The sequence below is a fragment of the Alexandromys fortis genome, unplaced genomic scaffold, assembly GCF_014885135.2.
Source record: "Alexandromys fortis isolate MF-2015 unplaced genomic scaffold, M_Fortis_MF-2015_v1.1 scaffold_109, whole genome shotgun sequence".
Taxonomy (NCBI): domain Eukaryota; kingdom Metazoa; phylum Chordata; class Mammalia; order Rodentia; family Cricetidae; genus Alexandromys; species Alexandromys fortis.
The window spans coordinates 304,594-330,769 of NW_026068005.1; the positions used below are offsets into that span (position 1 = coordinate 304,594).

Consider the following 26,176-nt stretch of genomic DNA (forward strand, 5'->3'; position numbering starts at 1 on the left):
TGCCCTCTTCTGGTCTGCAGACATGCACACAGACAGAATATTGTACACATAATAAATAAAATAAATATATAAAAAAAGAAAAATCATAAAAAAACAAAAATAAAATATATATAAAGAAAAATACATAAACAAGGTTTCTATAATAGACTTGATAAAGTTCCCATTTTCTCTTTTCTTTAATCTCACTCATCATTTGAAACTTATTCTTTTATGTTTCTATCTTTTTTCTTTTGAATATCTTTCTTCCTATCTTTCTTTCTTTGAGACAGGATTTCTCAGTAGCTTTGGAGCCTGTCCTAGAACTAGCTCTTCTGGACCAGACTGGTCTCTAACTCACAGAGATCGCCTGCCTCTGCTTCCTGAGTGCTGGGATTAAAGGAGTGTGCTACCACCACTGCCCAGCTCCATTTTTTAATTTTTAATTATGTGTGAGAGTGGAATAGTTAAAGGAGAAACAAAAATATATGTTCCACGTTTATTATCTTTAATATACACCTAATGTAGTCAAACTGCTGTCTTACTGTAAAAAGCTTAAATAACAATTCCTGCCTAAAGGCTCTAGGATTACATAATAAAATTAAAATTTTACTTCCAGAGGCAGGCAGATCTCTGTGAGTTCGAGGTCAGCCTGGTCTACAAAGTGAGTTCCAGGACTGGCTCCATAGCTACTGATCGAAAAACCAATTTTTTTTCTTTTACTTCCAGCATATTTAGGGATGCTGAATTCTGCTTTCATACCTGTTCAAGCCCCAGCCAAATCCCTTATATTGAGAGAACAAACACAAAACTATCTTAAGAAAACAGCTGCATTGCCCATACCAGTCCTGCTTCGGAAGATATGCCCAAATACAATGAAGTTTCCACTTGGTAGCCATGAAACACAGAGACTGTCTGCAAGTGGCCACTGCAGTTACTGGCCAGACTTTTCTGAGCTCTAGCTCTGCCCAGGCCTGCTAGCATTACAAAAGTCTCCAAGTGCTGCTTCGCTTCCTCACTGACCAGTTTGTCCTCAGCGTAGTATGTGTGACATATGTGTGTGTGCACTTGTCTATACATGGAAGCCAAAGGAAGATGTCTAGCATCCTGCTCTGCCACTCTCTGTCTCTCACTGATCCCGACTCTTCTCACTGATTAGGCTCACTGGCTGGCAAGCTCCCAGGACTTCTCTCTCCATCTCTGCCCCTCAGCACTGGGACTACAGACACATGCAGACATGCCAGGGTTTTTTTTTGCATGGGTGCTGGGAATTCAGACTCAGTTCTGCTTACATAGCAAGTGCTTTTGTGCCCTGAACCATCTCTTCAGCCCGTTTGACTGTGTTTATTAAGCTGTCCATGACTTCTGACAATGTGTGCAGCCATATCACTGCTCTGAAATCAAGGCGCCGTTTCACGGCCGCCTTCCTCCCACTGTCTCTGCTTACTGTTTTGCCTTTTCCACAGTAACATGCCAACAGTATCATAAGACAGCAGTAATTTGCTTCCTTTTTAAAAATTAGGGCATGGGTTGTTGGAGGTTGAGCCCAGTGCCTTCCACTTGCTCCTGATCTGTGCTGAGCCACAGCCACCCGGCACATTCTACTCCCTTTCATCAGTGAACATTTGACTAGAATGCTCCAGGTGGAACACACTTGAATTGTCTTTAGTTTCAGACTATTGTGGAGAAGACCTCTTTAAAAGTTCATTTAGCAGCTTCCTTTTCCATGGAAACAGCTTAGAAAAGGCTGGTGGGACTAGCATAGAGATGGTCAGAGGAAAAAGATACCACAGACCTGGAGTCTCATCCTAATTTTGTATCAGTTAGCTGTGGTTTAAATAACTCCAACTCTCTATCTTACTGTTTCTTTGGAAAACATGTATGACTCACAGTTACTTTACTTTAAATAACATGGTCTTCTGCTCGGCAGGTAATGCATTTATTGTTCTGTTCTCAAAAAGGAGAAACTACAGACGAAATCGGTATAATGTTTATACCTAGGGGTCATCTGCCTTTAATTATAATCACAAATGATCTTTAAAATAGTATAATATCTTTAATGACTCTTCAAGTTCCTAGCAATCTTGAACTTTTTATTAACTATATATTCCAATTGCTATAATAAAATTCTTGATGTAACACTCTTTAGTATTTAGTAATTTCTTTCAGGATATAGGTTTCATTTGTAACATGTAATTTTTAAACCTTTTTATTCAGATGGGGCTAGGGAAGACGATCCAGGCAATTGCGGTTGCTTACTTCTACAAAGAGGAGTGGCCTCTGCTGATAGTCGTCCCTTCATCTCTGAGGTACCCATGGACAGAAGAACTAGAAAAATGGATCCCAGAACTAGAGCCACAGGAGATCAATATCATCATGAACAAAACTGACATTGGGTAAGAAGAACTTACTTGTCTTGAAGAAAAAGTATGGCCAGATGTGATGGCACACACCTTTGATCCCAGCATTCGGAGGCAGAGGCAGGCAGATCTCTGTAAATTCAAGGCCAGCCTGGTCTACAGAACAAGTTCCAGGACAGCCAGGGCTACACAGAGAAGCCCTGTGTTAGAAGGAAAAAAAAAAAAAAAAGAAGGATGGGGGTGACACAAATTACCACTTTCTGGGCTTTAAAAATAACACCTCTACCAGAAATAAGCCTCTGTTAGATCTTAGATCCTTCCTGGTAATATTGTTCCGAACTGTGTCATCTCACACTGTGAATATAAATAGTGTCTGTAGGGGAACTTCAGGTTGCATGGAGAAGGAGGAAGCAGACAGCATAGATGTAGAATCTTTTACCTCTTTTAACCATGGAGCCCTAACTCATTAGCATTTATATGTATGAATCCAAGACAAATTAGGCCCTGTTTGCATTACTATAGTAAAATGTAGGCAATTCTTGTTAATTGGTTACTTCTCCAGAAAAAAGATACAAATTTTGAGAATGTTAAATGTTTAAGGCTTTCTGATCTTAATTTAAATGTCTATATTGACATTTTCTTAAAATCTATTTTTTGACATCTTTTTTGGCATTGGATCATCTGCTTCTCATTCTTATTTAGGAGAACTCACTCTTGTGGTACCTAGTGGTACTGGCCTTTGTTTATATACTGTCTGGATGTGGTAGATAGGACCACAACATAGGTGTGTACATTTTTGGAAGATGTTAACCAAGGTCATAAAAATTACTTGGTGTCTTCTAGATCCTTAAAGAAGTAGATTTGGATCTGTACCAACCCTATATCTGTATATGTGTACTACATAAAGAGATTACTCCTAGTGCCAGCTGTTGCTGAACTATCACCCAGCCCTATGTCTGACTAGAAGCCATCAAGATGGCTAAAGTGACCCCTAATACCTTTATCTGATGGATATTATTCACAGTATACCTTAGTGGCTCGTAAGCCCATACTTTTCTTCTGTGGGCACTTCTGCTATCTGAGCACATGGAGGAAGTCATAATTCTCTTAGATGTGTCCAGGCCTTCAAATGCTACTCACAAGTTAGGAGCTCTCACTATTTCTGTGGAGGATAGAAAATGGGTCTAGAGGGTAGGGGATGGCCGTGAGAGTAAACACTTGCAATCCTCAGCCTCAGTGTAAGTGGTGGATGGGCATGGTGGCCTGCCTTCACACTAGAGAGGTGGGTGGAGACAAGGAGTCTGACCAAGAAACTGGGCTAGCATGTTAGCCTGCCAGTAATCCCAGTCCTTGAGTTGTGGAGAAAAGACATGGAGCCCCAGGGCGAGCTGGCTAGCTAGACTAGCCAAATTGGAGAGCTCTGAGTTCAGCAAGATGCCTTGGATATTGAATAATTGGAGAGTGGTGGAGGAGGATGCTTCATATCAACCTCTGGCATCCCTTGCATTAATTAAGCAAGCACATTCCTTCACACCCACACATGCCTACATGCATACAAGCACACATGCAAAGAATAAGAAAGCGGCAGGTGAAGTCCTGTATTGTTAGTGATAATAGAGAATGAAAAAGCGGTACATTTTAGTGTTCATGAGCTTGTCTCATTACTTCATTCTACACTAGGAGCAAAGTACTATGTGTGTAAAGATGAGTTACACACATTTCCTGCCCTCACTGGTCTCATATATAGTAAGGAAATGTGTATAGGAATAAATTCATAATAGAAATTAAAGACGTTTGCAGATGTGTATCATAGAGAGCAAAGGCTCAGAGGGTCACTTTACTTTAGCACGGTGGCCCTCTGTGTAAGGGAAGGGTCCTTCTTTGAGCTTGTTCCATCACCGCAGCACCACAGTGCCTGAGGTCTGTGTCAAATGAGATGGGAAAGACCAGGAATGTGCAGTGGGCAGCTCTATTAGGTGCTGTTCTGACAAAATACCAACAGCACCCAGGCTGACAAATGAATGCATGTAAGAAAACATTGTCATAAAGTAACATTCTTGTCCTGGTAAAATGTGGCTTTCTAGTTATCAAAATCTTCCCAAAACCACTTGACCAGAATTCTAAGTCTTGACTTAATATATTGGAGAAATGTAAAATCTGAACTATGTGAGTAGTTGAGGTTCAGTAGTAGGACCGTCTCTTTCTCCACCCCCAGCCAAGAGTGTTGTTTTGCTTGTGATAGATTCATTGCTGAGATAGATATTTTTTAAGCAGGCGAATTTTCTTTTCTAGGAGAATATCAACCAGCAGAGTGACCGTCCTAGGCTATGGTCTCCTGACCACAGACGCAGAGACTTTGATAGGTGCACTGAACAGCCAGAACTTCAGAGTCGTGATAGTGGACGAATCCCACTACATGAAGTCCAGAACTGCTGCCCGCAGCCAGATTCTCCTGCCGCTGGTGCAGAAAGCCAGGCGAGCCATTCTTCTTACGGGAACCCCCGCTCTGGGAAGGCCTGAGGAGGTACTAGAATTTCTGTGCTTTGAGTGTAATAGAAAAACTGATTCTGTCTTCTGCTTGGCAAGTTTTAGTTTCAAGTTAGATGCTTCAAACGCCAAAATAGGAGATTGGGACTCTCCAGGGCACTGTTAATGATTAAACACTATTTTTCTTATAACTGGGTTTACAAACCTATTTATTCGTAACTCTTAGCCTTACTTACAAGTAGGTATAAAATAGTTTTCCCTTTAGGATAACGTTTATTTTTCTTTTTTTCTCTTTGCTTTTTAAATTGTTGTTGTTTTTGTTATTTGTTTGTTTGTTCTGACCCGAGGTCTTATTTCGCAGCTCTGACTGGCTTGAAATGTGCTGTGTAGTAGACTGTGATTGCCTACCTGATGCTAGGATTCAAGGTGTGCACTACCACGCCCAGTTATAAAATCTCTTTATTTAGTGTGTGTTTTCAAGGCTGATCACATGTTTCTGGGGCTTTTTTGTTACTTTATAATTATATGAAATTATTAATTTTATGACTGCACAAAAGATAGAAATAGCCTGTTTATTCAGTAACAGTTGTCTATTTAAATATTTTGTCGGGGCTGAAGAAATGGTTCAGCAGTTAAGAGCACTTGACTGTTCTTCTAGAAGTCCTGAGTTCAAGTCCCAGCAACCACATGATGGCTCACAACCATCTGTAGTGGCATCAGACTCCTTCTTCTGATATGCATGAAGACTCATACACATAAAATACATTAATAAATAAATCTTTAAAAAATAAATAAATATTTTGTCATATATACACAACAATAGATGGTTATTCAGCACTTTAAAAGTTCTTTATTATTGAACTTGGGTGGAGACCCTTGTGCAACAAGAAGTTGTTCCAGCCACCAGAAATCCAAGTAGGCCACCTGCCCATGGACCATCCCCTGATTCTCTGTACCCCATACCCTATCCCCAACTCCTCACCCTTCCTTGTTGCTGTGTCATAGCCCAGCCACCAACTGTGGTGGAGACCCCTATGTTCAACCACAAGGCCATACTGGCCACCAGAAGTCCAACCCCAACTCGGGTGGAAACTACCTTCTCAACCACAGGCCACAACAGTCAGAAAACCAGCGAGCAATAAGAGACCCTAAAGCCCACCCCCATAGTGACACACTTCCTCTAACAAGTACACATCTACTCCAACAAGGCCACCCCTCCTAACAGCGCTACTTTCTATGGGCCAAGCATGCAAACACCTGAGTCTATGGGGGCCATATCTATTCAAACCACCACATTCATTTCCTCCAAATTTTTGTCTTTTCCTCAATTCCTTTAAGAGATTCATGCATTTTTCTTTTAAGGTTATCTGTCATCTTCATAAAGTTAGTTTTAAGGTCTTTCCTTGTGTTTCTGCTTTGTTAGAATATTCAGGATAGCTAGGCTCTGGTGGAGACATATTGCTTTGGCTATTGTTGACCGTGTTCTTGCGCTGGCATTGGCTATTGTTGACCGTGTTCTTGAGCTGGCATTTAAGCTCTTCCAGAGGTTCTGAATTCAATTCCCAGCAACTTCAAGGTGGTTCACAACCAGCTGTAATGAGATATGCTACCCCCTTCCATGCAGGCAGAATACTATATACCTAATAAATAAATAAAGTCTTAAAAAGCTTAAAAAAAGAGTTTCTTTAAAAAAAAAAAATTCCAAGCAAATGGACCAAAGAAACAAACTGGTGTAGCCACTCTAATAGCAAAAACAAACAAACAAACAAATAAAGTCTTAACCAAAGTTCATCAAAAAAGACAGAGAGCCAAGTGGTGGTGGTGTACATCTTTAATCCCAGCACTCAGGAGGCAGAGGCACGTGGATCTCTGTGAGTCTGAGGCTACTTGGTCTACGGAGCCAGTTCTAGGATAGACTCCAAAGCTTCACAGGGAAACCCTGTCTTAAAAAACGAGGTGGGGGGGGAGAGGGACACGTCATACTCATTAAAGGAAAAACAAAATGATGTTTCAGTTCTTAACATTGATGCCACAAACACAATGGCACTCACATTTTAAAGGAGATACTACTAAAGCTTAAATCACATATCAACCCTCACACGTTGATAGTGGGGTACGTCAATATCACATAATAGCATCTTTTTTTTTTTTTTTTTTGGTTTTTCGAGACAGGGTTTCTCTGTAGCTTTGATGCCTGTCCCGGAACTAGCTCTTGTAGATTTTTTTTTTTTTTTTTTTGGTTTTTCGAGACAGGGTTTCTCTGTAGCTTTGATGCCTGTCCCGGAACTAGCTCTTGTAGACCAGGCTGGCCTCGAACTCCCAGAGATCCGCCTTCCTCTGCCTCCCAAGTGCTGGGATTAAAGGCGTGCACCACCACCGCCCTGCACATAATAGCATCTTAACAGAGCACCTGAAAGCTCTAGAACAAAAAGAAGTAAGCACACACAGAAGAGTAGATAACAGGAAATAATCAAACTGAGAGCTGCAATCAATAAAATAGAAACAAAGAAAAACAACACGAAGAATGAATAAAACAAAGAGTTTGTTCCTTGATAAAATCAACAAGATAGACAAACACTTATCCAAACTAACTAAAAGACAAAGAGAGAATATCCAAATTAACAAAATCAGAAATGAAATGGGTTATAACAGACACTGGGGAAGTCCAAGGAATCATTAGTTCTTACTTGAAAAAACTGTACTCCACAAAATTGGAAAATCTGTAAAAGATGAATAATTTTCTTGACAGATATATCTTACCAAAGTTAAATGAAGATGAGATAAACAATTTTAGTAGTCCTATAACCCCTAAGGAAATAGAAACAGTCATTAAAATTCTCCCAGCCAAAAAAAAATCCCAGGGCCAGACAGTTTTAACACAGAATTCTTCCAGGCTTTCAAAAAAGAGCTATGCCAATATCCTCAAATTATTACACAAAATAGAAACAGAAGGAACATTGACAAATTCATTTTATGAGGCCACAGTCACCATGATACCCAAACACATTTATGTCCACACTTATGAAAAATAAATTCAAAAATTCTCAATAAAGTACTCAAAAATTGAATCCAAGAATACATCAAAAAGATCATCCATGACCAAGCAGGCTTCATCTCTGAGATGCAGGGATGATTTAACATACAAAAATCAATCAGTATAATCTACCATATAAACAAATTGAAGAAAACACACACACACACGATCATCTCTTTATATACAGAAAAAGCCTTTGACAAAATGTAGCATCCCTTCATGATAAAAATCCTAGAGGGATTAGGGATATAAGGAACATACCTAAACATAATAAAGACAGTTTACAGCAAGCCTGTTGTCAACAGCAAATTAAATGCAGAAGAACTCTAACCAATTCCAATAAAATCACAAACAAGACAAGGCTATTCACTTTCCCCAATCCTACTCAATATAGTACTTGAAGTTCTAGATAAAGCAATAAGACAATTGAAAGAGATCAAAAGGATACAAATTGTAAAAAAGTCAAAGTATCACTATGTCCAGATGATATGATATTATACACAAGAGACTCTAAAAGTTCTACCAGGGAACTCTTAACAGCTAATAAACACCTTCAGTGAAGTGGCTGGATACAAGATTAACTCCAAAAAAAAAATCAATATTCCTTTAATATGCAAATGACAAACAGAAAGACACACCCTTCTCAATAGCCACAAATAATATACAATATCCTGGGGTAACTAATCAAGTGAGTGAAAGATTTTTATGACAGAAATGTGAAGGATTTGAAGAAAGGCATTGAAGAAGATATCAGAAGATGGAAAGGTCTTCCATGCTCAGGGATTGGTAGAGTTAACATGGTAAACATGGCCACGTTACTACCAAACATGATTTGGTAGTACCAGATTACTACCAAAAGCAATCTACAAATGCAACACAATCTCCATTGAAATTCCAACACAATTCTTTATAGACCTTACAAGGACAATACTCAACTTCATATGGAAAGACCAAAAATCCAAAATAACTAAACTAATTCTAAATAATAATAGAATTTCCTGAGATATCACCATCCCTGATTTCAAGCTGTATTATAGAATAATAGTAATAAGGGGGCTGGAGAGATGGCTCAGCAGTTAAGAGCATTGCCTGCTCTTTCAAAGGTCCTGAGTTCAATTCCCAGCAACCACATGGTGGCTCACAACCATCTGTAATGAGGCCTGCAGGAAGAATATTGTATATATAATAAGCAAATAAATAAATATTTAAAAAATAATAATAAAAACTACATGGTATTATCAGATAAACAGACACATTAATCAATGAAATCAAATCAAAGACCCAAAAGTAAATTCACACACCTATGAACATGTGATTTTTGATAAAGAAACCAGAAATATGCAATGGAATAAAAAAGCATCTTTAACAAACAGTGTTGATCAAACTGGATATCAGCATGTAGAATGTGGTAGCTTGAATGTAATTGGCCCCCATAAATTCACAGGGAGTGGCATTGTTGGAGTAGATGTGGCCTTGTTGGAGGAAGGTTTCCTTGAGATACTGCTCAGTATGCCAGACCATTTCATGTTGCTAGCAAGATATAAAGCTCTCGGCTCCTTCTCCAGCACCATGTCTGCCTGCATGCTGCCGTGCTCCCTACCACGATGATAATGGACTGAACCTCTCAACTATAAGGGAGCCACCCCATTTAAATCTTTCCCTTAAAAGAGTTGTCGTGGTCATGGTGTCTCATCACAGCAATGGAAACCCTAACTAAGACAGAAGTACGCAAACAGATCCGTATTTATCACCTGTACTCAACTCCAAATGGATCAAAGACCTTAACATAAAACCAGATACCCTGAACCTGATTGAAGAGAAAGTGGGGAACAACTTTAAATGTATTGGTGCAGGAGACAAGTTCCTGAACAGAATACCACTTAGCCCAGCCCCTAAGATAGATAATTAATGGGAACTGATGAAACTAAAAAACTTCTGTCAGTCTGACAAAGCAGCGGCTACTGAATGGGAAAAGATTTTTACCAGCTCCACATCTAACGGAGGGCTGATAAATATATAAATATATTTATATATCCAAAATATATAAAGGACTCAAGCAGGCATGCATGGGTCTCCCTAGGAAGGGGAAATAGAATAGGGTTTGTGGGTAGACTTAAGGCTGGTGGGGATGGGAATAGGAGGGATGGGGTGGGGAATATAGGGAGAGAGGATGGGAAGAGGTGACTGGAATTGGAGGGCATGGGGTGGAATGTGGAAACCTAGTGCAGTGGAAACTCCCTGGAATCTCCAAGGGTAACCCTATGAGTCGTCCTCGTTACTTAGCCTCTCTGGGTCTGTGGATTGTAGCATGGTTATCATTTACTTAACAGCAAATGTGCATTATGAGTGAGTACATACCATGTTTGTCTTTCTCGGACTGGGTTACCTCACTCAGAATGGGCTTTTTTCTAGTTCATCCCTTCGCCTGCAAATTTCACTTCCTTACTGCTGAATAATACTCCTTTGCATACATGTACAACATTTTCTTTACTCATTCTTTGGTTGAGGGACATCTAGGTTGTTTCCAGTTTCTGACTTTTATGAATAGAGCAACTATGAACATAACTGAGCAAGTGTCCTTGTAGTAGGATGGAGTATCCTTTGGGTTTATGTCCAAGAATGGTGTAGACATGCATGGGTCTTCATGCATGGAGATAGATTGATTGCCTGTTTTCTAAGGGACCGCCATACTGATTTCCATAGTGGCTGTACAAGTTTGCACTCCCACCAGCAATGGAGGAGTACTTCCGTAGCTAGCTCTATATCTTCACCAGCATGAGCTATCACTTATGTTACTGATCTTAGCCATTCTGATGGGTGTAAGGTGGAATTTCAAAGTAGTTTTCATTTGCATTTTCTTCATAGCTAAGGATGTTGAACATTTTTTTTTTTATTTCAAGACAGGGTTTTGCTGTAGTTATAGTATCTGTCCTGGAACTAGCTCTTGTAGACCAGGTTGGCATCGAACTAACAGAGATCTGCCTGCCTCTGCCTCCCAAGTGCTGGGATTAAAGGCGTATGCCACCACTACCTGGCTGATGTTGAACATTCTTTAAGTGTTTCTCAGTCATTTGAGATTCTTCTATTGAGAATTCTCTGTTTAGATCTGTACCTGTTTTTTAAATTGGATTGGTTGGTTGGTTGGTTGGTTGGTTGGTTGATATCTAGTTTCTTGAGAAAAATGATGAAAATAAGAGAGTTAATTGGGGAACCCTGCAGAAGAAGGAGAAGAGGAATGAATTATGGGGACCAGAGAGGTGGGGGACACCAAGAGAGGGATTCAACTAAGCAGGGCTCATGGGAGCTCACAGAGAATGAAGTGACAATCAGAGCCTATATAGGTCTGCACTAGGTCCTCTGCACATAGGTTATGATGTGGGGGAACTCATAACAGTGGGAGTGAGGGTGTCTCTGACTCTTTTGCCTGCTTTTGGGACCCTTTTCCTCCCACTGGGTTTCCTTGCCCAGTCTTCATGTGAGGTTTTGTTCCTAGTATTATTGTATCTTACTGTGCTGTGTTCCTTTGATGTTCCCAGGAGGCCTGCTCTTTTCTGGGGGTAGATGGTGGTGGGAGTTGAGATGGGGGAGGACCCGGAGGAGTGGAGGGGAGGAAAGCTGCAGTCAGAATGTATTGTATGAGAGAATTAATAAAAATAAATCTTTTAAGTCTATCTGAACTATAAATTATGCAAGTCCTATAAGTGAAGCAAATATGTACTCACTTTCTTTGTATTCTGGTAGAACATTTATCATTTATCATCTTAGCTAAATGTCCTTATGGAGATAATGTGAACCATATATAAGTATCCTAGAAATGCAACTTCTATCTGCATTGTCTCTGGCTGATTCCATCATATACTCATACTCCTTTTAAAATGAGAAAAAAAATGTTTTGTTTTTAGAAACAGGGTTTCTCTGTAGCTTTTGAAGTTTGTCTTGTCTGCCTGCCTCTGCCTCCCGAGTGCTGGGATTAAAGGTGTGTGCCACTACCACCCGGCAAGAAAAAATACTTTTTAAAGTGTAGGTTAGACACATCCATGGACACAAAATGAAACAGGTAGTAATAAATTTCCCTTCTATATTTCTAAACCTTTTCTTAACATAAACATACTTGGTAGTGTGGTAGATGATGATCAGATAACCCAATAATTAAAGAATATGCATTCTCCATAATCAGTGCTGCTTGGAAATTTACACTTTAAAATTATGTATTTAATATAAAGGAAAATCACAAAGGAGTTTCTTTGCTGTTGTACAGAACTGTGTTGCAATTATAGAATGTAATTTTATTTTAAAAATGTAAACACTTTGAAAATAAGAAAAAAAAGCTGGGCTTGGCAGTGGTGGTGCATGCCTTTAATCCTAGCACTCAGAAAGCAGAGGCCAGCCTTATCTACAGAAAGTTTTAGGGAAAATGGCCTATTTTTATGAATGGTAGGTGCAATGCTAAATTGAAAGCCTGACTAATTTTTTTCACATAGACATATAAGACATGATAATAAAAAAAGAATATCTAGGAAATCAATGTCTTTACAACAAATTCATGGAAATATTTAGTTCTTGGTGATATTTAACCCTGGTTTATACAGCTGTATCTAGTTTGACTTGTGTGAGGTTTTGTGTTCTATACCTGGTACTTCAAAACAAGTAAATAAATCATTGTTTGAAAGTGAAAGGAGATAATTGAAATGCATGTAAAAACATTTCCTATGCCTGTTTGTATTCTCAAGGATGGGACTTAAGGACTACAAGTCTTAGGTAGTCATAGAGAAGGCATAAAGGACGATAAGGATTTTAATGGCATGTGACACAGGGCGTCAGAGATAGAGCTTTCTTCCCAAGCAAACCACCGGCATAAGGAAACACTATATGGAAGCATTCCTGGTTTTTGTAAACTTTATCTTTCTGTTCAGAAGATAAACCCTGGAAGATCATATGCTGATAGTAACAGTAGCCAAGACACAGCCTAAGCATACCTTGTGCACTGCTGTTCAATCTCAGCATGACCTTGGTCCTGACACATTTTCGCTTTATTGCCTAGTGTGTTCCACTGGTCTTCTTTATGTTGGGGGTTAGTGAAGTCCTAAATGAATGTGTTTTGTTTGTATTGTTTGACATAGGCATGAGCATGTCAACTACTTACACCTTTGCTCCATGGGAGTGAGGAGTGGCACAGCCAGGGAGGCTGAGAAATGCAATGTTGAAAGCAAATGTTGACCGTGCGCAGAAATGTCTACCATCTCTCTCTGCTCTTGGATGTTTATGTCTAGAAGACTCTCCCCACGGAGAATGCTTACCAAGATTAGCTAAGCCTGTTTCCTTGTTCAGCTGTATAGAATACCCCTGCCTCCTTGGTTGTCTGTGTGTAATAGCTCTACCTCCTTCATTAAGTGTAAGCAATAACCCTGCCCCCTCTTCAGATGTATATAATAAACATGCTAGATTCCAAGATTTTAAAGTATATATATGCACTTTATATATATGTGTGTGTGTGTGTGTGTGTATACATTTGTTATCCCTGAAGAATGGATAGGGTGGGAGTGAAGAGAAAGGAAAGGCCTTGAGGGAAAAGTATTTTTGCTTTTATACCTCTTAATATTTTTATTAATTTCTTTTATTACCATAATAATTTAGTTAGAAATATTGCAATATATTAAGAACATTTGTATTGTTCCAGCTTTTCATGCAGATTGAGGCTCTCTTCCCACAAAAATTTGGAACTTGGATCGAGTACGCTAAAAGATACTGCAATGCACACGTCAGGTAGGATAATTATTCTCCATAAGCCTTTATCCGCACAACCTTGAAACTCTAAACATTAAACACTGCCATCATTCCTCATCCCAGTGGTCTTCAAACTTACTGTAGCTGTGAAAGGATTTCTTTAAGTAAAAACTTGTATAAGTGACCACATATAATGTAAAAGAAATAGCTAGGTGTGGTTCACAGGCCTCTGATTCTAGCACTTGGGAAGTAAAGAGTCGAATCGCCAGAGGCCATACTTGCCAGTACATAATGAGTCCTTGTCAAGGATGAAAGAAAGTGTGCCTGTTCATGAGATGTGTGTGTACATGGAGGTGTGTTGTCCTGCTATTCGTTTGAGTGTGTGGGGTGTCAGGCTTAGATGAGGCAGGATTTGGTGTTCCAGTGATGTCTTAGTTACTGTTCTCTTGCTCTAAAGAGACTCTGTTACCAAGGCAACATAAAAAGAAAGGACTTAATTAGCGGCACGCTTACAGTTCCATGACCATAATGGTGGGAGTAAGGTAGCAGGCAGGAAGGTATGGAGCTGAAGCAATAGCTGAAAGCTTACATCTGCATCCATCTCCAAGCTGGAGGAAGAGAGCTAGACAGGGCCTCGTATGGGCTTTTGAAATCTCACACTGAGAATCAAACATTCAAATATATGAGCCTATGGGGACCGTTTTCATTCAAAGCACCGTAAGTGAAGAGGAGCCTTCCTGCACTGTTTCTTGTTATATGTTGTGATATTTTTGTTTTAGGACATTATTTTAATTCAGTTTTAGTTCCTTTTAGATACAATTATGATTCCCATACATGATCCTTCCTAATATTTGTATTGTTCCCATGACAGATCTGTTTGACACGAGTCTAGGTGTTGATTAAAACATAAAAACAACTGAACAAACAACCTTAATGGTGACTTTTGCACTGGAGATGCCAAATTTGTTTACATGATATATATTGCCTACATTTCCCATTGGACAACTAGAACAGGCTAAACATTTAATTTGCATGTCTGTACTATTGTGTGTTTCTTTTTAAAAATTTATCTGTTTTTATTTTATGTGCATTGGTATTTTGCCTGCATGTATGTCTGTGTGGAGGAGTCAGATCCCCTGGAACTGGAGTTAGAAACAGCTGTGAGCTGCTCTGTGGAACTGGGTCCTCTGGAACAGAAACCAGTGCTCTTAACTGCTGAGCCCTCTCTCCAGCCCTCTACTGTCTGTTTCTTAATTAGTATCTGTCACATGACAACAGAAGTGTGTACCTCACTTATTAATGCAAAGAGAGAAATATTTCATCTTTGTGAAATGGTGTAGGTTATCTTCTGTTTTCTACTTGATAAAGTTATTTCAAGGGCATTGTGCTCCTCAGAGGCATTTTCTTTCTTTTTCTTTTTAATTATGTGTACATGTGTATGTCTGTAAATGGGTATATGCATATGTGAGTGCAGGTATCATGGAGGCCGGAATAGAGAGTCAGACCTTCTGGAGCTGGCATTTCAGCTATCCACCATGGGTGCTGGGAACTGAACTTAGGTCCTCTGAAAGAGCCGTATGTGCTCATAAGGGCTGAGCGATTTCCAGCCCTTTAAAGATGTTTTCTTCTACACCCATTTCAGAAGTCTTTCTATTCCTTTATGTCTTTACCTTGAAAGCACTGTGGTTCCATAATCTTTTATTCAGATCAAGGCATTTCCTGACATTTCAAGTTAGGCTGTGGGATGCTATATTTTCATCCACAGTGTTTTTATTCTGGAAAGGTGTCATTTTCACACTATAATTTTACAGAATGCAATTATGGATCGTTATTCCATCCTAGACCCATATTTTATATTTGAAATGTCATGCTGCATTCAAAATAAAGTTTTAGTGAAATGCTTGAGCAAGAATGTTACTTTTTTTTAAAGAACTTATTAAATTCCAGAGACATGCCCTAAAGAAGCATGTTAATGCATATAGAATCTAAAGAAAGAACTTAGGGTGTAAGTAACCAAATACCACATACCCCATATGATTTGAGAGGCATAGGGAAAAGGTATTACTCAACCAGATACCCTTACCCAAATGCCATACGTTAGTCACTCTTCTGAGTTCTATGTAGAGGCAACTATGAATACACATAGGAACTGGAGAAGGAAGCACAGTGAAGAAATTGATTAACGTTGTTCTAGCATGGGAAGGTTAAGAGCCCACTTAGTCCCCATGTGCACTTTTGGGGGTTAAATCACTTACCCTGTGTCTTGCTATTTTCTTTTGTATTTCTTTCCCATTGTTCTTGACTTTTTCTCTCAGCATGAGAGACTTCAGAAGTGACAACTTTACTAAATATTCCTGTACTTAGAAGAAGACATGTGACTGATGCAGCCAAGCATCCTCCAGCAAGAACTCTCCTTAGTGTGTGCTTTGGAGCCAGGTGTTAAGGCACAGCCTTTAATACCAGCCCTTGGAAGGCAGAAGCAAGTGGATCTCTGAGTTTGGGGCTATTCTGGTCTACATGGTGAATTCTAGGCCATCCAAGGGCTACATAGTGAGACACTGTCTCAAACTAAAAACAAAGTTGTGCTTTGGGAAGACATCTGTCCTTTCTCATGTTGTGCTTAAAACTTAAATTATTTTAGGAAGATTTAGGGAAATTGTGCTTGCTTCTTATGCACATGGTCCAGGGTTCATTCCTCCAGGGTGGGACATTAAGTTCTATGCCAGTTCCACTACTTAGGAGAATTACTTGTCTAAATTTTCTTGAGAGGGAAAATGCAGATTGATAATATATACTCAAGGCATTAATTCCATTTACAGCATGGTCAGGGTTATGTTTACCTCTATGTATCTCCAGCACTGTGTCATTTTGTGTTCTTCCTCTGGCTAAACACAGGACTATCTATTCCATGTGCAAATGGCTCAGATCTGAAATAATAGTTAAGATACTGAATAATCAAGGTATGTTTGAGGAATAGTTAAATAAGATGTGGAAAGTCAGATTTGTGTTGAAGTGATGTGAGAACATAGTTCAATTCCAACAGACTTCTGATTTTGAATCCTCCTATGCTGAGCTGGTATATGAGGCCATTTCATGCCCCCTACAGCCTCTGACTTGATTTTTAATTAATCCATTCATTCAAAAGGTATGTTGGGGGGTTGGAGAGATGACTTAGTGGTTAAGAGCCCTGGCTGCTCTTTCAGGGCCCCAGGTTGAACTCCCAGCACTCACATGACAATTATAATAACCATCTATAATTCCAGTTGCAGAGGATCCGACATCCTCCTCTGGCTTCCGCAGACACCAGGCTCACTTGTTTTACGCAGACTTACATTTAGGCAAAGTTCATATATATAAAATAAAAAGTATTTTTAGGTTACCTGCTATATACCAGGCTATAATGTTAGCTATCAGATATGCTTCAGAGATCAAAATAATCCAAGCTTGTCAGGTGGTGGTGTCGCACGTCTTTTATCCTAGCACTCAGGAGGCAGACGCAGTCAGATCTCTGAGTTTGAGGCCAGCCTAGTCTACAAAGTGAGTTCCAGGACAGCCAGAGCCATACAGAGAAGCTATGTCTCAAAAATCAAACAAAAATAATCCAAGCTTTCACTGAATTGTCAGTTCAGGCCCTAGCTGTATAATTGCAGTTTTGATGAATGTCATGGAAAGGGGGGAGGAAGGAAGGGAAGGGTGCTGTGGCTGAGGGTGCCAGGGCGAACCAGTAAAGACAGCACAGAAGCATCCTGTGAGCAAATCTATTTCCTTCCTTTTCAGGACGTGGGAGTTCTGTATGCTAAAGCCAGAACAAAAGAACTCACTGCTACCTCGAGGAACTAAAGCAAGTCCAGCTCAGCTGAACAATCATTCTAGAGCTAAACCAAGATCTTTAGACAAAGACAGCTAGTTAGGAGTTAGACAAAGATAGTTAGATAGGAGTCAAATTACAATCTTGTTCATCAGAATGGGAATAGGAAGACATTGTGGGTGTCTTCCGTTTTTCTGTTTCTTTTGTGAGTGTTGCTTCTTGTGGGTTTTTTTTTTAGTTTTGTTTTTGTTTTTACAATAGAAATACATAAGAAAATGTACTATTAAATACCATTTTAAGTATAGTTTGATAGCCTTAGATACATTCATATTGTTGTTGCAAGCCATCAGAACTTTTAATGCTAACATATTTCATCATCCTAATCTCTGTACCTGTTCAACAGTGGTCTCCGTCTCCTAATTCAGCCTCTGCACTGTGGACTTGTAAAGTGTGGGAGAGTCATTTGTAAATGTAAAGTGTGATGAGATTTACAAATTTCTTTGTTATTTTTAGGACTATATTTTTACATGGCTCAAAATCTTAAACTAATAGACGAGTAAGAGCATTCATATTTTTGGAAAAGAGATTAGTGTATTAAAAACATAAGCATTTTTGTACTTTTGAATTTTTACCCTTTTTTCTACATAAATATTTTTATTTTTTTCATAGTGGCAATGTCATATTGTAGAGATTATACTTCAGTTCCAGAGATGCCAGAGATATGAGGGAGTTTCATCATTAAGTGGCATATTATTGGGGCTATAACATACTTTCTGGAGTAATAGGACTTAGGGGAGTTTACATTTTCTTATCAAAGAGATGTCTTGTTGCTGCATTTAAAGAAATGAAGAAGTAGGGGGTTAAAAATTCAAAAGTTGACGTGGTCTGAACTTGTGCAGGATGGAAATTGAGACAGTGAGATTAGTAACATAGGTTTGTTAGCAATGCCGAGTTTCCACCTCAGATCAGTAACACAGATTAGCAGTGGAGCCAGTCTTCGGGTGAATCTCCACAGCAATGTGGTATAGGCCTGAAGTATGCCTAGAGTTGAATCTAACACTGGGAGTTTTGTACCAACTTCTGATAGATGAGGGAATGAAGGACAAGGAGGATTAGTTATCTTGGTTAGACTCAGAAGCCAGCGTGGGAACAGGAAGGCTATAACAGTCACGTGCCCAGAACATCATGATGAGCAGGGTACCGTGCAGCATAAATGAATGGTAGAAGAATGAGCAGAGACTAGAATTATTATTGTTGTTGTTTTTTCTCCTATCTTGTATTTAATAAACCAGAACTCTGAAATAAAGATTTTTATTTCATAAAATATCAGTATTTTCACGATTAGGATAAAGTAAACATTGTTTCTGTCTGCTACTTGTAGTTGACATTATAAATGGTTTCCATAAATACAAAAGTTTCTGACTCACTTAAATATTTGCCTACATGCTTATTGGAAGCTTCTGTAGCCTTTTCTCAGCAGGAATTCCTGGTTATCTGAATTCTCTCCTTTCTTTGAGATGGTCCAGTTTGTACTCTTCATCAAAGGCGGCATCATTATAATCAGCAGTTAGACATCCTTTCAATGCAGAATTTCCTTCCTGGCATTTTACTAACATATGGATTTTGGCATCCTTGTAACATTTAGTAAAATATTTGACTTGTTCAGAACACCTCACTCTGTCCTTGTCTCATCATTTTTAGAATTAGAGCATCTTATACAGCATGCCTGAAGTGCTGCTCTGCAGGGCCAGCATCACCTTGGCAGGCAGATAAGAAGCAGCTGCTGGGTTGGAGTAGAAATGAAGCCATTTAAAATATATATACAGGAGGTTGTGCGCATGAGTACTGGTGCCTTTGGAAGCCAGAGGCAACAGATTCCCCTGGAACTGTAGTTGTTAGAATTCAGGCATTATGCTGGCCTGCCCTGTCATCTGGCAGGATGTACCCAGGCTGTCCCCTGGCCAGCCCCAAATCCTAATCTGTACACAAGTGCAAAGGTCCTTTAAGATACAAGCTCTGCCCACTCCTGATCTCTCTCTCTTCCCATCCATTCTTCTGAAGAACCAGATCTCTGTCTCTCTCTTTCTCCCTCCCTTCCTCTCTGTCTGACCCATTTTTTCTTAACTTCGCATTTCTATTTTGTTTGTTTGTTTGTTTGTTTGTTTTAGTTTTTCCAGACAGGGTTTCTCTGTAGCTTTGGAGCCTGTCCTGGAACTAGCTCTTGAACTCACAGAGATCTGCCTGCCTCTGCCTCCCAAGTGCTGGGATTAAAGACATGTACCACCACCACCTGGCTTCTCTTCCCATTCCCTTTATCTGTAATAAACTCCACACTCAATCTCTCTCTGCGGTCCTCACTCTCGCCATTTTACAGTAATTACAGCAATTACAGGTGATTGATAGCCATCTGACATGGGTGCTGGGCACTGAACTCTTGTTACCTGCAAGAGCAGAAAGCTCTCTTCAGTACTGAATCATCTCTCAACCTCCAAGAGTAGTTTTTAGCTTTTCAGATAGAGCTGATTTCTGGGTGAAAATGCAGTGTAGGGAGTAGGCTTATAGACTCTCATAAAGACAAGAAGAACAAAGATGTAAGAGAGAACTGAAAGTCATGTTTTAAAAAGTTTTTTTTCTTTTGAGGTCAGAATTACATCATTTCTTCCTTTCCTCCGTCTGTTCCCTCCCATCTACCCTCTCCTCAAATTCATGGCCTCTTTTTCTTTAATTTTGGTGTGTGTGTGTGTATGCGTGTGTGTATGTTCTTAAATAGATAGATATAACCTCCTCAGTCCATATAATGTTACTTGTATGTGTATGCTATCAGGGCTGACCAGTCCGTATTGGATAACCAGTTGGTGTGCTCCCCGGGAAGACTATTTCTTTTTTTTTAATATTTATTTATTTATTTATTTATTTATTTATTTATTTATTATGTATACAATATTCTGTCTGTGTGTATGTCTGCAGGCCAGAAGAGGGCACCAGACCTCATTACAGATGGTTATGAGCCACCATGTGGTTGCCGGGAATTGAACTCAGGACCTTTGGAAGAGCAGGCAATGCTCTTAACCACTGAGCCATCTCTCCAGCCCCTGGGAAGACTATTTCTTCCACTCACCGCATTCCTTAGTGGCCTGTGGTATTTGTCTAGGGTTGAGGCCTCCTGAACGTTACCCCTTTAAGTTAGCATGTCTGTTGGTGTCATTCTTGTTCCTTAGGAAGCATTTTGACAGATAAAAATGCAGTGTATCTGGGAAAGGGTGAGCAGAATAATGAGAGGGTCCACACTTAGCTCCACTAACACCCATATGATTGACTGCCTTCTCTATTTCAGACTCTGTTTCAGAGTTTCAGGTGATCGGAGACAAGCGAGATGGTGAGATGCTGCTCAGCCTTTTTTTTTTTTTCTTTTTTCTTTTTTTGAGACAGGGTTTCTCTGTGGTTTTGGAGCCTGTCCTGGAACTTGCTCTTGTAGACCAGGATGGCCTCGAACTCACAAAGTTCTGCCTGCCTAGATGGTGCTCAGTCTTACAAAGCTATTGGAATTTCGGAAAAGGAGACCTTAGGGGAACAAGTTCTTAAATTAAATTTAAAGATTTGTCACATTTTAAAGGAATTAGACTTTTTTGTCTTTGTGTCCCTAGCAGAAAACTAGGCCAGTAGTGAAACCTATTTAGGTTGTAGATTTTGGCTTAATGTGAGAACTTTAAAATTATACATTCTTATGTATGTAGACTTGGAGGAGAGGGCTCTGAGGACCAAACCCCTGTCCTCATGACTGTATGGCCAGCACTTTGCTTACTGTGCAGTCCTCCTAGATGGCTTGTATAATTTCTTCCAGGACTGTTTGGTAGAACTCAAGAGTAAGTCCACCTGGGCCTGGTGTTCTGTTTTATACCTGAATATTAATTAGCAATTCAATATTTCAGTAATGCAGATGTCTTTGGGTTGTCTCTTCTCAGCCTAACGCATCTTGTGTGTGTGCTGCACAGCAGCCATAAGTAAAGAAGTGGATATTATTGAGCAGCAGCATTTCTCAGCTCTATTCCTAATGCTCACTTTTCATAATGGATATTCAATACTCCCTTGTTACACTGGGAGGAATTTTATAGGCATAACCATATATAGCCACATGTAATTTCAAATAAAGAAAGAAGCCAACATAATGCAGAGAGAAAATAAAAGTTAAGGTAACTAAAAACATGTACTTTAATATGTAAGTAGGTTGAGACTATATTAGAACACAATTAAAATGAGTATAATAAGTTTGTATTTATGGTTATATGAAATCTAAAGCTTCTTCAATTGTGATATATGCACTATTATTTTATGTGCCACCAAAGGATAATTTCTGAAGTTAAACTGATGTGCTCATATGTAAATTCCAGGTATATAAATTTAGAGAAATATAAATCATAAAATTGATGAAAATTTGGTGGGTTTAGAATTGTGGATACTGTTATTACGGAAGCTAATATAACACAGCTGTGTCTGTATGATATAGCCAGTATACCACAGCTGTGTTTGGATGGTAGCCAGTACTACACTGATGTCTCCAAACAGTAGTTAATAAATCACAGTTATATGTATTACAGCTTAGCCACCAGAGTATTTTTGGGGTCATTGGCCTGGTTTTCCACATCGACAAAGTATTCTGAGTTGAGTTTCCCACCAAACAATGTGGGATATCCCTTTGAGATAACGTTATTTATAATATCTAGAAAAATGCAGTATATAATAAAATTGTGTAGTATGATAGGAGCGGTGGTCTGCGTTCCCGCCCAGCTCCCCGCACGGCTAGCTTTATACCCAAAATAATTATCCGGAAATTGTTTTCTTTTAAACACTGCCTGGCCCATTAGTTTTAGCCTCTTATTGGCTAATTCTCACATCTTGATTAACCCATTTTTATTAATGTGTATATCACCACGAGGTGGTGGCTTACCCAGAAAGATCTTAACCTGCTTCCATCTCAGAGAGGAGAGCTATGGCGTCTGTCTCACTGCCTTCTTTCTCTCAACATTCTGCTCTGTCTACTCTGCCTATCTAAGCTGCTGTCCTATCAAAAGCCAAGGCAGTTTCTTTATTAACCAATGAAAGTAACACATAGACAAATGATCCACCTCCATCAAAATTGTGCAAAAATAGTCTTCTTAGCTGCTATTGCCTTTTCGTAGGCATAAAAGGAGTAGATTTATTATTTCAGTTCTGCTCACTTTACACTTTTGTTTCTGGGCTGCAGCGATACTGGTCTTGACTTTGTCTCCAGATGTGAACTCTATGTTTATCCACCCTGAGTTTGAAGCCAAGAGCAATCATCAAAGTTTCCACATGTGTGAAAGTCTTTTCACTTAGTTTTAGAGCTTTGTGTATGTATTGCTTTAATAAAAATATTCTTTTAAAATAAAGCTCTGAAATGTTAACAACAGTACCTAAATGTCATATGCTAGTCCAAGTAGTCTCTGAAGCTAGGCCTGGTGGGGTACTCCTGTGAGTGATCTCAGCACTTGACCGGTCATCCTTAGGAACATATTTACTGAACTTGAGGTCACCCTGGGCTCCATAAAACGCTGTCTTTTAAATGTAAAAAAAAAAAATCATGAGGAAGGAAGAAGGGAAAGGGGGAAGGAAGGGAAAGAGAGGAGAGGTATTGGGTTGGGGTGGGTGCAGGGGAGTATAGTGGCTGCAACAAAATGTGTATATGGACCCCTGCTGAGACAGCAGAGGGTCTGTGATTTATACAAAAGTAGTACCTCATTTGCATAAAGGTCTACAGAGATTAGTGCAGACACCTTGGCCATAGGTTTTTTCTCTATGCACTACTGCATACTGCTATTTTTAGCCATCACCTTTGGTTGCTAGAAGCAAGTAGTAAAAATGGTACTTGAATATATAGTGCTCCAAACAGATGAAATTTTTATGGTTTTATAAGATTTTTAAATTTTTGAATTATGTGTATATGTGTATCTGTGTATTGGTTTGTGCACAAGTACAGTGACCTCAGAGGCCAGAAGAGGGCTTCAGATCTCTTGAAGCTGGAGTTACAGGTAGTTGTGAGCTGCCTACCATGGGTTCTAGCAACCAAACACTGGTCTTAGAAAGTCAGCCTGTACTCTTTACTGCAAACTGTCTCTCCAGCCCCAATTATTTATGTTTGTAGGTATAGGTTAAAAATAAAATAAGGAGGAAAACATTACATAGTAAACAGACTGTTCAGCTCTTTTCCACCCCACAACATTTATCAGTATTGCTAACATCAGATATATACTTTAAGTATCCACATCATGGTATGATGTACAAGCTAAACAATATATCTTTTTTTATTTTTTGTTTGTTTTTAATTTATTTTATCTTAAATGAAGTATAATTATATCATTTCTGCTTCCAATTCCTCCCATGCCCTTTCCTGCTCCCTCTTAAATTCATGAGCTCTTTTTATCTAATTATTATTGTTGTACACACACACACACACACACACACACACACACACGGTTGTACACAGAGACAAGGTTTCTCTGTGCAGCACTGGCTGTGCTGGAACTCAATCTGTAGACTAGGCTGGCCTTGAACTTCAAAATCTGCCTGCTTCTGCCTCCAGAGTACTGGGATTAGTGTACCCCACCACACCAGGCTTTATTTTGTATGGAATTTTCAGGGACCCAGAATAACCTAAACATGAAAAAGAAAAATTGACTAGAAGGCTTGATTTTACTGATTATTCATGGCAGTATGGTAGTTATACAAGAATAGATGTCTAGGGCTGGCAAGAGGACTCATATGGTGAAGGTACTTGCTGCCAAGTCTGATAGCCTGACTTTGAATCCCAGGATCCACCTGGTACAAGGAGAAAAGTGACTCTCAGAACTGGTTGTCTGACTTCCACATGTACTGCACCATATATAAAATAAATAAATGTAAAAAAATGTTTAGGAACGATATTCAGCCTGGTCGTGGTTATGCTCACCTTTAATCCCAGCACCCGGGAGGCAGAGACAGGCAGATCTCTGTGAGTTTGAGGCCAGCCCGGTCTACAAGAGCTAGTTCTTGCACAGCAGGACTACACAGAGAAACCCTCTCTCCAAAAACCAAGAGAGAGAGAGAGAGAGAGAGAGAGAGAGAGAGAGAGAGAGAGAGAGAGATACCATCAAGAAATTGAACTGGGCATGGTGGGATATGTTTGTAGTCCTAGTGCTTACCTGGCTAAAGCAGGAGAATCACAAAAGTGAAGCCTTGGATACCTTGCATGGATACCTTGAAAAGATTACTCACAAAATGGGAAAATATTTGCAAATTGTGCCCTTGGTAGATGATATGTGTTTAATATGTATATAGCTCTTAGAACTCAGTACTAAGACCAACTCAACTAAAGTGAGCAAGCAATTTGAAAAGACATTTCACAATAAAAGATATGTAAATGAGCAACAAACACTTAAAGATGCTTTCTGTCATCAGAGGAAGTGACTCAAAACTACGAGAGAGATATGTATACCTGGTAAGACCCACAAGACCAGATAGATACGTGTTGGTGTAGAGGAATCGTGTCCAGCACTGGCGGATATGTCACATGGTGTATGCTGGGTTCCCTTCTCTATAGTTGATAGGTGTATGCATTCCATTCTGAAAACCTAGTAATTCCTTCAGTAATCAAATATTATGTTTCAGTCTTCCAGACTAGAATATACCCAAGGGAAATGGAAGCGCACAACTTGCTCACTTTCCTGGATGCCTGGAGCAGCTTTATTCATTAGATATAAAACTTGGGACCATACCAGATCTCCTTCAGTGGAATGGCTAAAAAGTTGTGATCTATTTGTACAATGGAATTTCATTCAGTCATTAATGGTAGAAGATCCATTAATGCTGCTGTACATGGGAATTAAAAAAAAAAAACAGTATTTAGTGAAGGAAAGCGGCCATAAATGAGCATTCACTATATGGTTTCACTCATAAATAAGAATCAAGAAGCAACTTAATTGGAACAAAATCTAAATAAGTAAGCTGGGTGTGATAGCCATCCTCTTAATCCCAGCATTCATGAGGCAGACTCAGAGACCCACATAGTCTACATAGTAAGTCCCAGGATAGCCAGTAGTCAGCAGACCCTGTCATAATACTACTACTAATAATAATATCCTCCCAAAATGAGTAAAGTAGTGTTTGATTAGGGCATGGGGGTCTTTCTTTTTCTTCCTTCCTGCCTCCCTTCCCCCATCTTTGCTTTCTAAGAAGTGGACTTATATAGCCCAGGCTGCCCTCAAATTTAATAAGTTTGATGTAGATGAGAATGGCCTTGAACTTCTGATCTTCCTCCCTCTAATGCCTGGGTGCTGGTATTACAGGTGTGAACTACCATACCTGATGTATGTGATTCAGGGGCTAGAGCCCAGGGCCTTACATATGCCAGGCAAGCATTCAATTGAGCTGCAACCCCAGCCAAGGACATAGGATTCCTTATTGAGGTGATAAAAATGTTCTAAAATCTGTGACAGTTAAACTGCTTCAAATCTATGCGTATCTAAAAAGCCACTGAACTCTGCATTTGTCATGTTTTGTATGGAGGGGTGAATTCTGTTTTCAATAGGGCTGGCGAGGTGGCTCAGCAGGTAAGGAGCTCACAGGATGGAAGGAGAGAACTGACTCCCACACCTTGTACAATCTCTGACCTCCACACATGCACCATGGTGCATCCCATCCCAAACAAACAAACAAATGTGATTTTATAAAAGTTATCTATAATCACTTTCAAATATAATGGCGAGTGATCAGCTATTGTTGGGTGGTGGCTCT

At 39.5% G+C, this 26,176-nt stretch overlaps 1 protein-coding gene and 1 pseudogene across 4 annotated transcripts in view; one reads left to right on the forward strand and one right to left on the reverse strand.

The window, feature by feature from the left end:
• The window catches only part of Zranb3 (zinc finger RANBP2-type containing 3), a 157,546-nt gene that overhangs the window by 67,611 nt on the left and 63,759 nt on the right, over window positions 1-26,176 (forward strand). For 3 of the 4 annotated variants that reach the window (XM_050161484.1, XM_050161485.1, XM_050161486.1), the window contains 3 exons: window positions 2,194-2,372; window positions 4,629-4,860; window positions 13,535-13,620. In XM_050161484.1, the coding sequence (XP_050017441.1) occupies window positions 2,194-2,372; window positions 4,629-4,860; window positions 13,535-13,620 (497 nt within the window). Of the gene's footprint in view, window positions 1-2,193; window positions 2,373-4,628; window positions 4,861-13,534; window positions 13,621-26,176 lie in introns of those variants that run through there. The other variant, XM_050161487.1, reaches the window with a different exon arrangement.
• On the reverse strand, window positions 18,829-19,198 carry LOC126513212 (COX assembly mitochondrial protein homolog; annotated as a pseudogene).